Source organism: Manacus candei, unplaced genomic scaffold, assembly GCF_025592945.1.
Source record: "Manacus candei isolate 608988 ecotype Guabito, Panama unplaced genomic scaffold, ASM2559294v1 h1tg000057l, whole genome shotgun sequence".
In the NCBI taxonomy this organism is placed as follows: Eukaryota; Metazoa; Chordata; class Aves; order Passeriformes; family Pipridae; genus Manacus; species Manacus candei.
The window spans coordinates 15,873,564-15,888,695 of record NW_026138105.1 but is presented as its reverse complement, the minus strand read 5'-3'; the positions used below and the strand labels follow the sequence as shown (position 1 = coordinate 15,888,695).

Sequence of the window (15,132 nt, the reverse complement as noted above, 5' to 3'; positions counted from 1 at the left end):
CTAAATGAACTCCGCAAATTCTTATTAATTCACATTAATAACACCCCTGCATGATAAAAGAAAGCTATTATCTCTGCTTTGTGCATTGGGTAAACAAGTGAGAAAAGCCATTAATGCCCTGAGCTTCAAGGATGCTCAATATTTGAGTCCTCATTTCGCACAGTAGGGCTGGCAGGTTGGGGGCATCTTTGAAAACCAGGCTGTCAGTGATTTGTCTACAGATGCAGTGCCAAAATGGGTGGAAAGGAGCTGAATCCTGAAGCTGTGATGTGTTTCATTTTAGTGGTAAAGTGTTTCTCTTACTCACGTCACTGGGACCCCTTGGGGTCCACACAGGCTCTCACCGAGCTGAGCCAGCCTGGGACCCCTTGTCCTTGTGTCAGGATTAATCCCATCCTGTGAGCCCACCTCCCTGGGGAATGGGGGAGTGAGAATAAGGGGGAAATGCCTTCACTATTTCCCATATCTCTGGAGAGGCTGGTGGGACAGGAGTGGGTCTCTCAGCAGGGAGTTGCCTGGGCTGTGTCAGTGACCTCCCGGGTGGGTGGCACAGCCCAGAGCCACGGGGTTTCACCTCCATGCAGACACTGGGGAGGTTTCACAGTCGAGGTTTAAAGGATGGCAGTCTCTGTGTGAAAGTGATATGGGGTACAGCCCACCCTGTGAGATGGTGGTGTTGTCCACAAAATTGGATTCTTTACCAGGTGTGCAACAAGACAACCATTACACATTTGAGAGAGACACTGAGTATTTATTTCAGAGCTGTGCAAGCCTGGGTGCTCGGTGTGTTCCACAAATCCAGCACACCCCACTGGACTTTCTGTGGCATTCTTTATAATTAATTTTTTATAATTTATTTATTTATAATTTTTATTTATTTATTTATAATTAATTTTAATTCAGAGTTAGTAACTTTCCAAGTACAGACGCCCTATTATGATTGGTTAGTAATTTCCATACGAGTTATGTAACCCCAGCTAACTTCTCCACATGCTTGGGGGAGGGTCTTCGCCTTGGCAGGGGTCTTTTTGACGTGTAGGTATGATTTTTAGTATTACAATGAAGCTAGTTCAGCTATAGGGCACATGGACCTTGAGTATTTTGCTGAGTTAGCAGTGTATACATAGACATACATCAACATCTTGATTTACTACATCCTTAAAGCTTGGTAGTTCCAGAATGTCAATGAGAGGTGATGTTCCTGCTACCTGTTCCACTGATTAGGTCTCCTTTCACAGAATTACAGAATAGCTGGGGTTGGAAGGGATCTCTGGATATCATCCAGTCCAAACCCCTACCAAGGCGGGGTCACCTGGAGCAGGGAGACTCCACACCCTCCATGGGCAACTGTTCCATTGCTCTGCCACCCTCAGTGGAAGGAAGTTCTTCCTCATGTTGAGGTGAAACTTCTTGTGTTTTAGTTTATGGCCATTGCTCCTCGTCCTGTTGCTGGGCACCACTGAACAGAGTCTGGCACCTGCCTTGGAGATATTTATGTGCATTAATGAGATCCCTTCGCAGTCTTTTCCGGACTAAACAGACTCAGCTCCTGCAGTCTTTCCACATTAGCGAGATGCTCCAGACCCCTCATCATCTTTGTGGCCTGTCCTGGACCCACAGCAACCTTCCAGTATCTGAAGGGGGCCTACAGGGAAGCCAGAGAAGGACTGTTCATCAGGAACTGTAGCAACAGGACAAGGATAATGGGTACAAACTGAAAGAGGGGGAAATCGGGTTAGATATTAGGAAGAAATTATTTACTGTGAGGGTGGTAAGACACTGGTACAGGTTTAGATTAAATACTCACAAAATCACAGAATATTCTGGATTGGAAGGGACCCACAAGGATCATCAAGAACACCCCATCCCTGGAAGTGTCCAAGGTCAGGTTGGAACTGGCTTGGAGCAACCCAGGCTAGTGGAAGGTGTCCCTGCTCGTGGCAGGGGGTGTGCTAGGATGATCTTTTAAAGTCCATTCCAACTCCTTAACATTCTATGATTCTGTGCTGGCTGCTGCCTGTCCCACTGCTCAGGTCTCCTTCCTTGCTGATTAGGCTCGAAAGCACACAAAGATCTCACACCAAGGAACGCCCTGATTTAAGATAATAAGGTAATTCTGACATTTCGTAGCGGCGGCGGTCCCGGAACCCCCGCGCGCTGCCGCGTTCCCGGCCGGACGCGGGGCCCGCCATGGCGGCGCCCACACGGGTGTTCGCGTTCCGGGACGCGCGCTGGGCCCCGGACCCGGTGCTGGCTCCGAGCGCGGCCGTGCGGAGCCCTCAGCCTGTGCCGCTGGTCATTGACAACGGCTCCTTCCAGACGCGGGCGGGATGGGGCTGCCTGGATCCCGCCGTGCCCGCCGAGCCGCTGCTGCGGTTCCGCTCGCTGGCGGCGCGGAGCCGCGGGGCCCGCGGCGGGGCCGGCGCCGAGACCCAGGTGGGCAACGACCTGGGCAGCCCCGAGCCCCTGCGGTGGCTGCTGCGCTCGCCCTTCGACCGCAACGTGCCCGTCCAGCTGGAGCTGCAGGAGCTGCTCCTGGACCACGTCTTCCAGCGCCTCGGCGTCTCCTCGCAGGTAACGCCGGGCCGGGGCTGGAGCCGCCCGGGAATCGTGGAATGCTTTGGGTTGGAAGGGACCTTAAAGCTCATCTCGTTCCATCCCGTGCCACAAGCAGGGACACCTTCCACTAGCGCAGGTTGCTCCAAGCCCCGTCCAACCTGGCCTTGAACACTTCCAGGGATGAGGCAGCCACAGCTTCACTGGGCAACCTGTGCCAGGGCCTCGCCACCCTCATAGGCAAGAATTTTTTTTTCCTGATATTTAATCTAACCCTACTGTCTTTCAATTTGAAGCCACTTCCCCTTGCCATGTCACTCCAGGCTTCTGTAAATAGTCTTGCCTCATCTTTCCTGTAAGTTCCTTCAGGGCCGGCCCCTCTGGGTGGAGGGGGAGGTTCCACGTTAACATGGGGAAGAACTTCTTTACTGAGCAGTGACTGAGCGCTGAACAGATTGACCAGAGAGGCTGTGGAGTTTCCCATATTGGAAATATTCCAGAATCATTTGGACACAATCCTGTACTGTGTACTCTGAGATGACTCTGCTTGAGCAGGGAGGTTGGACCAGATAACCCACTGTGGTCCCTTCCAAGCTGAACCATTCTGGGATTCTGGGAGGTTGTGGCTGGTCCATAGTGGGAATTTGGAGGTCTAGAATTTCCTCTGACTCTCCTGGGATATGTTGTCCCCCTCCTCACAGATAGTCACAGCCTGGGTACACAGTGAGGTGAACCTGGCTGGGCAAGGTGTGCCCCAGGGGGGTCTTCGAAGCTCTGCTATGCTATGCTGTTAATTTCTTCATGGTTTTGTGGTGAAGCAGAAGGGGAGGATTCAGCTGCAGGGTGAAAGGCTTGGACTGCAGTGTCCTGTCAGATCATGTCTGAGAACTTGCATCCAGGATCAGCTTTTGAGAAGGACATAAACATTATTAGTGTTGTGTAGGGCTCTTATTAGTAGTGCTTATTGACCACCTGTACTTCCAGCTACGTTGAGAGTTGATCCTCAGGCCATGGAGCCTTTTGCCTGCGTGACAACACAAGTACGAAAACTTTACCCAGTGTTGAACTAAACCTCCAGTGGTTTTCTCTCGCACTTCACCTTCTCATTGCATAGATTTTGGTTACTTACATTTTTAATAATTTGTATATGCTTTTAAAAGTCCATTCTCCTCCACCATTAGGAATTTATTCTTTGGTTGAATTAACATTAACATCTTTTTTCCCCTTTAAGCACTAGATATAATTTAGCTTACGTGATTTTACGTGATTAATAGCCTGCACATAAAGTGCTTTCTCATGGCTGTTTTGAAGGAGTTCTTGCTGGTGTTCAAAAGAAGAAGCAAGGATGATTGTGTTTTCCCTTCATACCTTTGTTATTATTCTTTTCCCTTGTCTCTTCCAGGGTTGTGTTGATCACCCAATTGTTCTGACAGAAGCAGTGTGCAACCCTCTGTATTCAAGGCAAATGATGTCCGAGCTCCTCTTCGAGTGCTATCAAGTGCCAAAAGTGTCCTATGGTGTGGACAGCCTGTACAGTTTTTACCACAATAGGAGGCAGAAGTGGCCCTGCAGTGGTTTGGTGATATCCTCAGGATATCAATGTACACACATTTTGCCAGTCTTAGAAGGCAGGTGAGTTCTTGGTGTCTTAAGTGCAGCCTCTCTTTGTCAGGCATTGGCTTTTCAAGTGGTGCAACTATCCATTTTTCCAGCACTGAGTATTCCAGCCCTGCAGTATTAACTCCTTCCAGGTCTTAATTTATACTGATGACTTAAAACCAGGTCTGCAGATTTTACTAGGTTCTGTTGAATTTTGAATTGAAGAAGCAGTACTGTCTTTGTATTTTTAGTTGCTACTCATGCCAAAATTTTTACTTTCAAAAGTAGAAGGGGATATCTGCTCCAAGTGAAATCAGGCATTAAAAAACATAGGTTTTAAAGCAGCTTTGGGACAAAATAAAGTGCTCTGTGAGAGTTCTGCAGTTCTTGAGGCTTTTATCATTCTAGTTATTCAGCTACATTACTCTACTTTATCTTTTTTCTTTTTCTTCTTTTTTTTTGAATCACTACTGCAGGCAATGGCTTTATTAGATCTGATAAATGCTTCATGTTTTCAAGGGTTACACCTGGCCAACTGTAAAATGTTGCAAAGGTTAAAGAACTACTTTTAGCTCTGCTAACCGTCACTTCCCTTGTTAAAACAGAATTATTTAATATTTGGGGTTTTTTAAAAGCAGAACTGAGCCTTTCAGAAAATATCTGCAGTAAACACAGCAGTGATTATGCTGTCTGAGAAAAGCAGGTGTGTTAGGTTCTGTGGTAACTGAATCTTGAAATATTTATCTATGAATATTCATCTGTCTACTTGTCCGTATGAGAAATGAAATGATACTGAAGTAAGCAGGAGGTGTGTTTTGTGTGGATTTCTTGTGGATTTCTCCAGTCTGAGCTGTGTCTCTTTGCATTTTGAGGCTGGATGCCAAGAACTGCAAGCGCATCAACCTGGGGGGGTGCCAGGCTGCCGTGTACCTGCAGCGGCTCCTGCAGCTCAAATATCCCGGGCATTTCGCAGCCATCACGCTCAGCCGGATGGAGGAAATCCTGCACGAGCACAGCTACATTGCAGAGGACTACATAGAAGGTAAAATCAGAGTAATTTACTGCCAGATAGTGTTCATCCACACTTAGTTTGTCGTCTATATCCCTTGTTTTGGGATATCAAGTTGGCTGGGATTCTACCAGAAATACTCTACCACTGTATTGCTATCTTTGTAGCCTGTCTTTCTCGTAACCTGCCTCATGCTTAACAATGGTTTCAAATTTAAAATTAAGAAATAAAGTTGAACTACTACCAAAAATAATCTGTATTAATTCAAATTTATCTGTGAATAAAAATTGGGATTGTTTCAGAGGACAATAATTTAAAATGAGCTTATTATTTACTTTATACTTCTAAAACCCCTTTAAATTGGTTAGGATTTCTACATCTAGCTGCATTTCTTATCGGCATTAAGGTTTCCAAAATTGCAGAGGACATTTGTCATGACTTTTTGTGAATTCAATAAGTTTTACAATTTTCACGGTAAGTGTCATCTGAAGTAGTGGTTGAAGAGAAGTGTGTTCTTAAATTTGTCACTTGTGAAGGAGCCTGCAGGAGTCCTTAAAAATGTGTGAGAGCTTCTCTTGGAAGGAGAGAAGAGACTTTAGTGTGCACTTCACTTGTTAGTGCTTTGTGTTTCCTGGAGATCAGAGCATGAAGAAGCACCTGCACTGAGTATGTGACCAGAGGGTAGTGCTCAGAGGGAGTAGCCAAGCATGGGGGCAGCTGCCAAGAGGTGACAAAATTTTAGGCTGGACTATTTCTGCCTTCTTTCATCACCTTTCATCCTCTGCATGGAGTGTGTACAACATATGAATCATTGTCTTCAGCTGACAAAACAGTTATCTTGCTTTCAAAACACGCAGAGCTCCAGAAGTGGCGGTGCCCAGAGTACTATGAGAACAATGTGCACAAGATGCAGCTGCCTTTCTCCAACAAGCTGCTGGGGAGCACTCTGACATCCGAGGAAAAGCAGGAGAAAAGGCAGCAGCAGTTGCGGCGGCTTCAGGAACTCAATGCACGTCGTCGAGAAGAGAAGCTGCAGCTTGACCAGGAGAGGCTGGACAGGTTGCTGTATGTACAGGTAACCAAGGCAAAGTTTTCATGTGATATTTTGGGAGGAGGGCAGGCTGCCATTGGAGTTGCATCAGAAGGTCACGTGTCATTGCAAAGAACCTATGACTGTCCTGGGTGTTTTCTGATAGGAGCTTGCCAAGGTTACTTGTGAGATAACAGGGAGAGACTACTGATGCAGAGGGTGCTTCCAGGTTCTGAACAGCACTTTGTTTGGGAAATATTTTGAATGCTGCCAAAGTGTGTATATGGTAATATCTAGTAATGAAGGCAGAGTGTCTGTGCACGCACAGTTGACAGATAGTTCTGATTACCCTGTCTTGGTCATCACATCTCATCTGTCTGCAGGAACTTTTAGAAGATGGTCAGATGGATCAATTCCACAAAGCTTTGGTGGAGCTGAACATGGACTCTGCAGAAGAACTTCAGTCTTACATCAACAAATTGAGTGTGTCTGTTGAACAAACAAAGCAGAAAATCCTACAGTCAGAAGTCAATATTGAAGTAGATGTTGTGGACAGCAAGCCAGAGGTATGATGTTTTGACCAAGTTAATCCCTATTTTATCTTTGAAAGAATTAAATTTCTGTGCTTGAAAATGTGTCCCTTCAGACTTCTAGTGGTGAACTAAGCTTTTAACACGCTGCAAGTCATTGTCAAGTTGGCAACTGCTTCTCTCTTTTCAGAGAGAATATCCTGAGACAACTATCCTTAATTATTAGTAGCCTTCTATTAATGATATAGAAGAACCCATCAAGCTTTTTCTTAAAAACAGTATTTGTTTTTCTTTCTGTTCTTCCCTTTCAGATCCAGAGAACTTTATGGTTAAACAACCAACCTTTTGCTTTCATGCTGGCCTTTTTTGGTGCAATTAAGCAGTCTGTTCTGTTTTGTTTACTTAATGAAAGGTTAATTGCTACACTTGGTTGTTGGAGTTGTCTTGAAGATGAGAAGCTTGTTTGTCTGCTTTGCCAGACTAACACAGGCCTAGCACACAGCAGCTGTTTCTAAGAGGTGGTCTAAGGTGTTTGTGCACGTGCTTATAATTGCCTTTCAAGTCACATAAAACAGAGCTTTTTTAGTTATGGCAGCCTTTGCTCAGGAAAAAAGGCAGAGAGAAAAACAGAAAATTGAAGCATAGAGGAGAGATCCATATTTAGGTTGCCCAGAGAAGCTGTGGCTGCCCCATCCCTGGAAGTGTCCAAGGCCAGGTTGGACGGGGCTTGGAACAGCCTGGTCTAGTGGAAGGCGTCCCTGCCCATGGCAGGGGGATGGAACGAGATGAGCTTTGAGGTCTGTTCCAAACCAAACCATTTTGGGATTCTGTGATTATCAGTAGAGTTTGTGTAACAATCAAAATGATTGTGTTTGAGCAAAATTCAGGGAGATGATGGGCTTACCATTTTGGTAAAACATCCTTCTGCCTTCTATCAAGAGAAATTGTTCTAGAAAGAAGATAATTGAAAGACTATCAGTTTCTTGTAATTTTGCTCAGTGGTTATGCCTAAGTTCCAGAATGGATCCCACACTCCTCCTCTTTAGGTGTAACCACAGACCTTGGAATGAATCCACAAGTCTTTTTGTTTGGTCTTTGCCTTGTGAGAGCACCTACAATTATCACCAAATCCATTTTTTAGACAGGCCATCCTTCTGGCATGTAAAGGAGTCTAAAAGCTAATTATGTTGTCCCAGGGTCTGTGCCAAGTCTCCAGCAGAATTCAGTGTTTCTTTCTGTTTTGTTTTGTTGTTTTTTTTTTTAAGATGTAAAAAGAAATGGATTTAACAAAGCATAAGTGGTGGAGAGAACTTGAGGTGACTGCATTTGTTTGCTCTAACAATGAACTCTGCTCAAACTTCAGTTTGAGTAATTGCTTCTATTTAAGTGAATATAAAATAGATACTTAAGAATGTTTAAAGGATCTAGTTTTAGCTCATCCTGCTAGATGAGCTTTCTAGTCGTTGCAGCAAATATTTCAAGTTTAAAATAACCAAAATAAATATTTAGCAACAAAATCCTAAAGGTAATATTGTAACACAAAAAATAAAGAAGATAATTAAGACGCTGCTGCAAGCTCACAACAGGAGTCCTGTAGGATTTTGAGTGATGCTTTTCATTAGGAAAGCGCTTCACATCTGTGTAAAATATAAAGGGGTTTTGGTGCATCCCATGAGCAAATGGTAGGTGGTTGAAACTGTCAGAAATTGTGTGGTGGCTTTGTAGCTAGCAAATATTTGTTTTCCAGTCCCACACAAACAAAACAGGGAATTTAATGGTAATTATAGTGGAGTTAGAGATGCTGGGAGAGCACCAAGTTTTCACCAGTATAAAAAGCTATTTACCAGGTTTTAATATGTTATGTTTAGGACATGGCTGCCTGGGATCCTGGCAGACTAAGGCCTTGATTTTTGAGCTAGCATTGTGACAAATTTATTGGAAGTGTTTGATTTTTGTGCTTTGAGTGAATGTCTGTCCTAACTTCTACTTTCTGGGCATATTTGTTTTCAGGCTAGTTAAAAAGTTGAGATTTGAGGAAACTGGCCCTGAGTTTTCCAAATGTGACACGTGAATTGCAGTCACATGTGTGCCCAGCACACCTGACCTAACCTACCATAATACACCTTCTCTGTTTCCAGACTCCTGATTTGGATCCATTGAGCAGTGAACAGTCATTGGAGGATATGGAAAGTATTAATGAATTTGAACCTTTATTTGCTGAGGAACAGCCTGAAGTTGAGAAGCCTGTTGCTGCAGTACAGGTTTGATTTCTATGTCTATACCTCGTGCCAGAGGTTTCTGCATCCCAGTTGTCCAGCAGGTTTGCTAACATTTTTCCCAATGCAAACATTGTTTGCCTGCTCTTGGAAGAGATTCTTAAACTACCTGAACAGGACATTGAGAGGAGAAGTCCTTGCAGTCTTAGCTGGTGGTTTAGACCATGAATATACCCACTTGGTTCACTCTGCAGGCAATGTCTGTTGTAGCAGTGCCATGTTATTAGGAAAAAAAAAGTCCTGCTCAAGGTTTTTTTGTCTATGATCCATAACTGATATCTCATCCCAGTGGACACAGCTTCCAACTTGTGAGGTAGAGCCTTAGTGGCACAATGGAGAGTAAATTATAGGAAAAGTCCAGCTTCCTTGATCTTCTGGAACCTTTTACATCATTCTCTTTCTCTATGAGAGCATTACCATCTGCTTTTTGTACAGAATTGTTTGGAAACTTTTCTTATTCTAGAATATTACTGTTCTTTAACATAATTACCCACTACTTCTCAATCTCATCTTTTCAAAGCCCGTGTTTAACCTGGCAGAGTACCACCAGCTTTTCCTTGGCACTGAAAGAATCAGGGCTCCAGAGATTGTCTTCCAGCCCTCCCTAATAGGAGAAGATCAGGCTGGTATAGCAGAAACCATGCAATATGTCCTTGAGAGGTAAGTTTACAAACCTGCTTACTTCAGATATCAGCTTTTGAAATACTCCTTATTTAGCAATAATTTGAGAAAATGTGTTGGAATAGTTCTTTTTGGCGGCGTGGAGCATTGCAGAATAGACATGTCTTCATGTTCTGAATATCACAGGTAACTCTGCTTGTCTTAAGTCTGTGGATCTATAAATTTTTTTGATCAATTACCCCATCAGTGAAAAGTTTTTGAGCACACACCTCTAATAGATATGTCTTTATAAATTACATACAGGTGCTACTGAACTGATATATTGTGAATATTTTAACACATACACAAAAATAAAAATTAAAAAGGACCAGATAAAGGTGAAATAGACACTATTTAAATTTATTTTTTAATGGTACAAAAAAATACCTTCTTCCTGCACCCCACTGGATTGCCTTGCACAGATCCTGCTTTGGAGATCCCTGGTCCGACTTGTTACAGAGGGAAACAACAAACCCTTGTAAATATCCATCCCATGCAACAGTGAGCTGGCAGTCTCTGGTTTTGGGAGACCAAAATCAGGGGTAACATTTTAAAGTTATGATATGCGCACACTTGCTGGACATTTCCAGACAAATTAGCACTGGCAAGATTTCGCCCCTGAACTGTATGAACACGGGAGATTGCATTTTCTGAAAGGTAAGAATTCCAGCCCTAGAAAGAAGGTAGAAATTCTGTTGTTGATTTATGGAGTACAGTCCACTGAGTGCTTTCAGGGTTTTCTTCTGCCACCCCTTGAATTTCCAGAAAACAAACAGTTTTTCATACTAGGAAAATGAAGGAAGTTTCTCCGTTAATCCTGAGGCAAGGTATTAGTACTCCTCAGAGCTGTTACAGTTCACAGGGAAGATGTCCTTGAGAGAGGCTGAAGTTGTTTTTGTTCCTCGTAGGTACTCAAAGGAGCAACAAGCTGTGCTTGTCCAGAATGTTTTTCTCACTGGTGGAAATATGATGTACCCTGGATTGAAAGCCAGAGTCCAGAAGGAACTCCTGGAAATGAGGCCGTTCCAGTCATCTTTTCAGGTGTGTGTGTTGACATTATGTTTGTGTGATCAACCTGTTGATTTGGGTTCAGAAGTCATTGGGGTTGGGTGAGGTGCAGAGCAGGTGTCCTTAGAGCATGGGAATGGAGTGTTTTATGACAAGACACTGCAGACAGCTGTTTTGACCTGAGAAGGTGCAGGTTAAGCAAAGATACAGTTGCTCTTTCTGAAGTCAGTAGAAAGAGTAGGGAAGATGCCTTGGAACAGGAAAATCTGCTTCTGCTAAAGGACCGAGCACACAGAAGCATGTTTGGCTGGAAGTTTTCAGATTGATTTCCTAGGAATTGATTCCAAGGTGAAAATGCACTTCAAACCCTTTCCTAACTTCCTATTCTTCCCCAGAGACACTGAGTAATCAGCTCAGACTTCTGAAGCTCAGTGGTTTGTCTTTACCACTGCAGTCAGGGTAAAAAGGCCTTTATCTCTGCAATCAGGGTAAAAAGGCCTTTCTCTCCTGTGCTGAATTGACATTGCTATTCTATTTTCCTTCCATCAGGTTCACCTTGCTTCCAGCCCTGTTTTGGATGCTTGGTATGGGGCTAGGGACTGGGCAGTGGAATACATGAACCGTGAGGAAGGCTGGATAACCAAGAAGGACTATGAAGAAAAAGGGGGAGAATACCTCAAGGAACACTGTGCTTCCAATGTCTATGTCCCCATTCGCCTTCCCAAGCAGGCCCCACGGGCAGCAGAGGTGGCAGCGCCCAGCAGAACACTGGCCTCGGGCACAGGGGAGCAGGGATAGCCCTGTCCTTGGCACTGACCAGGTGTGCAGGAGGGCACACCTCGTCCCTGGTGCTCGGGAGCACTGGGACTCCATCCAGGCCCTTGGAGGAGGAGGAGGACAGGCCATGCTGGCTGTCACCTGGCATGGTTGGAGTGCTCGCAGAGCGCTCGGTGCTGCTCACACACAGCAGCACGGAGAGAGGAAACACCATCTACAGTCTCGTAGTAAGACTCAGGGGGTTTTGAGAGTGTATGTTTTACAGTTTTTTAAAATTTTATTAAATGTCCTGGTTTTATACTGGTTTTATTTCTTGATCCCGCAGCGGGGCTGTATGGACCAAGGCAGCCCAGCAGGGGTCCCCCTCGCTCATTGCAGCGATCCTCTGTCGGGGCATGTCGGGCAGGACCGAGGGGCTGAGCTTGGCCTTCTCTCCTGCTCTATGGCCTGTTCGATCTCCTTCGTGCTACAGGCGTTCTGCTAAAGCACCACCCAGTAGGTGGTTTCATTGATGTCAGTGATGATATCGATGTCTTGGTTGAAACTGGAGAACTGGTCACATAAAGACACAACCTTCCATAAAGCACAGTCCAGAGGGACTACCAGGTCTTGTGCAGCCCTGGAGTGGTTTTACAGCAGTAGTGCTGAGCGGGGCAGCTCTTTGATGGGACTGTTTGATCAAAAGTTGATTTAGCAATAAAGCAAACTTTTTGCTTTACCACTAATTTATGTGTTTCAGCGATTTGACTCTTTAGAGACTACAGCATTGGCTGTACCTTGCTTACAAACGCAGGTTTGCAGCCAGACCCCTGTCCTGGTGTACAATGTATTCCAGCTTAAATTTGACTGAGGATTCAGTTGTTGCACTGAACAACTTGCAGTTGCATTCCCAAAAGAATAGTCAATACTTAATGTTGAACTGAAACCTGAGGAGACTCCATCCCTTTGGCAAAAGCTGGAAAAGGTAAGACTATAGGGAAAATATCCAGATTGTATCACTGGTATAAAAAGGTGTAGAGATGGTGATTTACTGTCCTTAAGGGCTGCAGAGCATCAAGATAAGTTGTCACCTGGCAGATTCAAAGCAAAGGACATCAGGTGCTTGTCGATGCCGAAGTTGTTGCCACAGGATGCAATACGCACATTTTTGAATTCCAAAAGTATTACCCAGAAGTCTGTGGTCAAACACTGAGGTCTCACCTGTGCATTGAGGTCCTGCAGTGTGTGTTCTTCAAGAGAGCATGTGAGGGAGGAGTTGTTGCAGACCTGCAGACAGCTCCTGTGGCACCCAGCAGTGGTCACTCAGGTGGGACACAGGTCTTGGTGGGCCTCTGGCCTTTTCCTAACAGGCTGTTGGGCAGGAGAGGAGGGCAAGGCAGCTCTGTGCCTCCAGGTGACCTCAGGTTTGGACTATTAATCCTATCCCTGGCTGCCTGGAGGCAGTGTTCAGGACCATTAAGGGAATTCTATGGGTTGTAAAGAATGTGGAAAAACTGTGCTGTGCTGAAACAGGGCAAAGTTACACCCCAACGTGTCTTTTCGGATCTCAGTTTCAGTGACCTAGAGTGGAGTAAATGATGTCCCATTGCTATTTGACCCCTTTCTGACACATCTTTAGCTACTTTAGGCAGAGTGGCTACTCAAGGTATGGAAATCTGTTCTGATACTTGGTGTTGGCTACCAAATAGATAAGTGTCTTGTGCATAAAACTGTTACAGGGTGAAAGCCTGAAAGGGCATCCGTAGTGGATGATTATGTGACTTCTAAATGTTTGGCTAAATTGAGCCAGACATTTCTCTTGCATTAGTTCAAAGTGGAACTGTTTAATTCTGTACAGAGATGCCAGAGCAGCTGCTTAAACAGATTTAAGGAAGCATAATTTTATGATCTCCTGAATATTAGCTGTTAATTTTTTACTTTATCTCCGAAATAGCTGAAGAAAGTAATGAAGTTGGACGACATGATCATGGTCACAGGCTGTTCTGAGTGTGCTAGTGGGCATTCAGTTGCTTGGGGTAACATCATGAAAAGTGTGAACATTGCAGAATGGGATTAATTTTACCCATTTAAGTTCAGTTCCCCGGTAATGATTTGGCTGTGGTACTACATGAGCATTGGTGCTGGCACGATTCAAGTGGAAGGAGTGTGTGGTACTGATTGCAGGAGGACACAAAGTCATTATTTTTTATGATATTGGTGGAATTCTTCTGGAGCTTCATCACTGTGACACTTGTGGCAAGGTTTTCTCATACCCATGTGCAGAAGAATTTGTTCAACTAACTGGCACAGGGCTCTCCAAAACTGAAGGGGTTTGGACTGTGTCTTCTGTGCATTGGCTTCTGCCACCTGAGAGGGGAGCAGGGAATAGGCACCTGCTTGGCTCCTTTTTGATGGGACTTCTGGTTGTGTGAGGAGCACTAGGAGGAAAAATAATGCTTCTGTGGACAGGAAACTTGAAGTGATGCTGTGAGGGCCTTTGCCAAGTGATTGTAGGGCTGCTGTTGAGTGAGCTGCTGTGCCAGCAGCCATGGAATCTGTGCTGTGTTTATCCTGGTAAGTGTCCCACAAGCTGACCAAGTACAATTGCCAGTCCTGAGATGGTCAAGTGGTTCCCATTTGGTCCTCAGTATATTAAGTTCAAAACAACTGTAGCCATATTATGTAATTCAGTTATCACCTAATTCAGGTCAAAGAATACAAAAAGTACAAGTTGCAATTTTACAGGAGTGGTGAGTTTGGTCTATTTAAAAGAGAGCTCAAACTGGGTCCCACCTTTCACAGGGTCCCTAAGACCTGCTCCGGGTGGAAACACGACGTCAGTGAGGAGCCCAGGAGACTAAACATCCATCACGTGTTCCACGTCCCAGATTTCTGTTTGAGCTGCTGACAAGCCTCGCTTTTAGGCTTCAAGGCTTCTTATGTTTCCTGTGCCACAGTAACTTCAAACACGAGCCGTTCTTTGCTAAATCTCTGCTAGGACACCAAGATTAGAACTCTCTGCTCCAGTTATTAATCTCTGAAATACTTAATGTGATGTAAGACAGCATTTCAGAAAAAAAGAGAAGATGCCCATGAACTGTCACTTAGAATTTAGGATTATCCCTCTGGAGACAGCCTGCAATGATTCTCTAGCAGCCAGTCATAAACCACAAGTTTTGAAGCCTGTGTGGGATGAGCAGGGGAGGGGAGAATGCTGTAATGGATTTAACATTATCCCCAGAGTCATATGGTGGGATTTCCACCCCAGTTGGGTACGTCAGGCACAGAGCAGCTGTGCTGATTCCCAGTGCTCACTCCCACTGCTTTGTGCAGAGAGCGAGCTGGTCCCTGAGCAGCAGCTTCAACAAAACTGAGTTTTAAATGGTTCAAACCCTGAGCATGATTTGCCAAGAGTTCTTCAGGCTCCTTTCCCTCCCTGTCCTGTACAAGCATGAGAGGCTGGGGACTGGCTGCCTTGTCTGAGCTTGCTTGGAAGAAAGTTTAGTCTGTGCAAACAATTTTTGGGCAGTCTTATCTTTCCACTAAGGGTTTTAATGCAGAGATTGTGTTCTTCGGGGCATTGTTGCCCTCTTCAAAGGAGAATAGTAATAGATAAAACTAATGTGCCTCACTGACACTTGTTTCTGCGTTTGAACAGCAACCCAACTGCATCCAGGTAAGAAACAGTTCTGTTGGTCTGCTCTTCCT

General features: G+C 44.8%; 1 protein-coding gene across 1 annotated transcript; it reads left to right on the top strand.

Moving 5' to 3' along the window:
- Positions 1-2,163: 2,163 nt before the first annotated feature.
- Positions 2,164-12,170, top strand: ACTR5 (actin related protein 5). Its single transcript, XM_051803028.1, has 9 exons — positions 2,164-2,574; positions 3,959-4,188; positions 5,028-5,197; positions 6,022-6,239; positions 6,578-6,760; positions 8,863-8,985; positions 9,521-9,660; positions 10,569-10,701; positions 11,218-12,170. The coding sequence occupies exons 1-9, from the start codon at positions 2,191-2,193 to the stop codon at positions 11,464-11,466; spliced, it is 1,830 nt and encodes a 609-aa protein (XP_051658988.1). The 5' UTR covers positions 2,164-2,190; the 3' UTR covers positions 11,467-12,170.
- Positions 12,171-15,132: the final 2,962 nt, after the last annotated feature.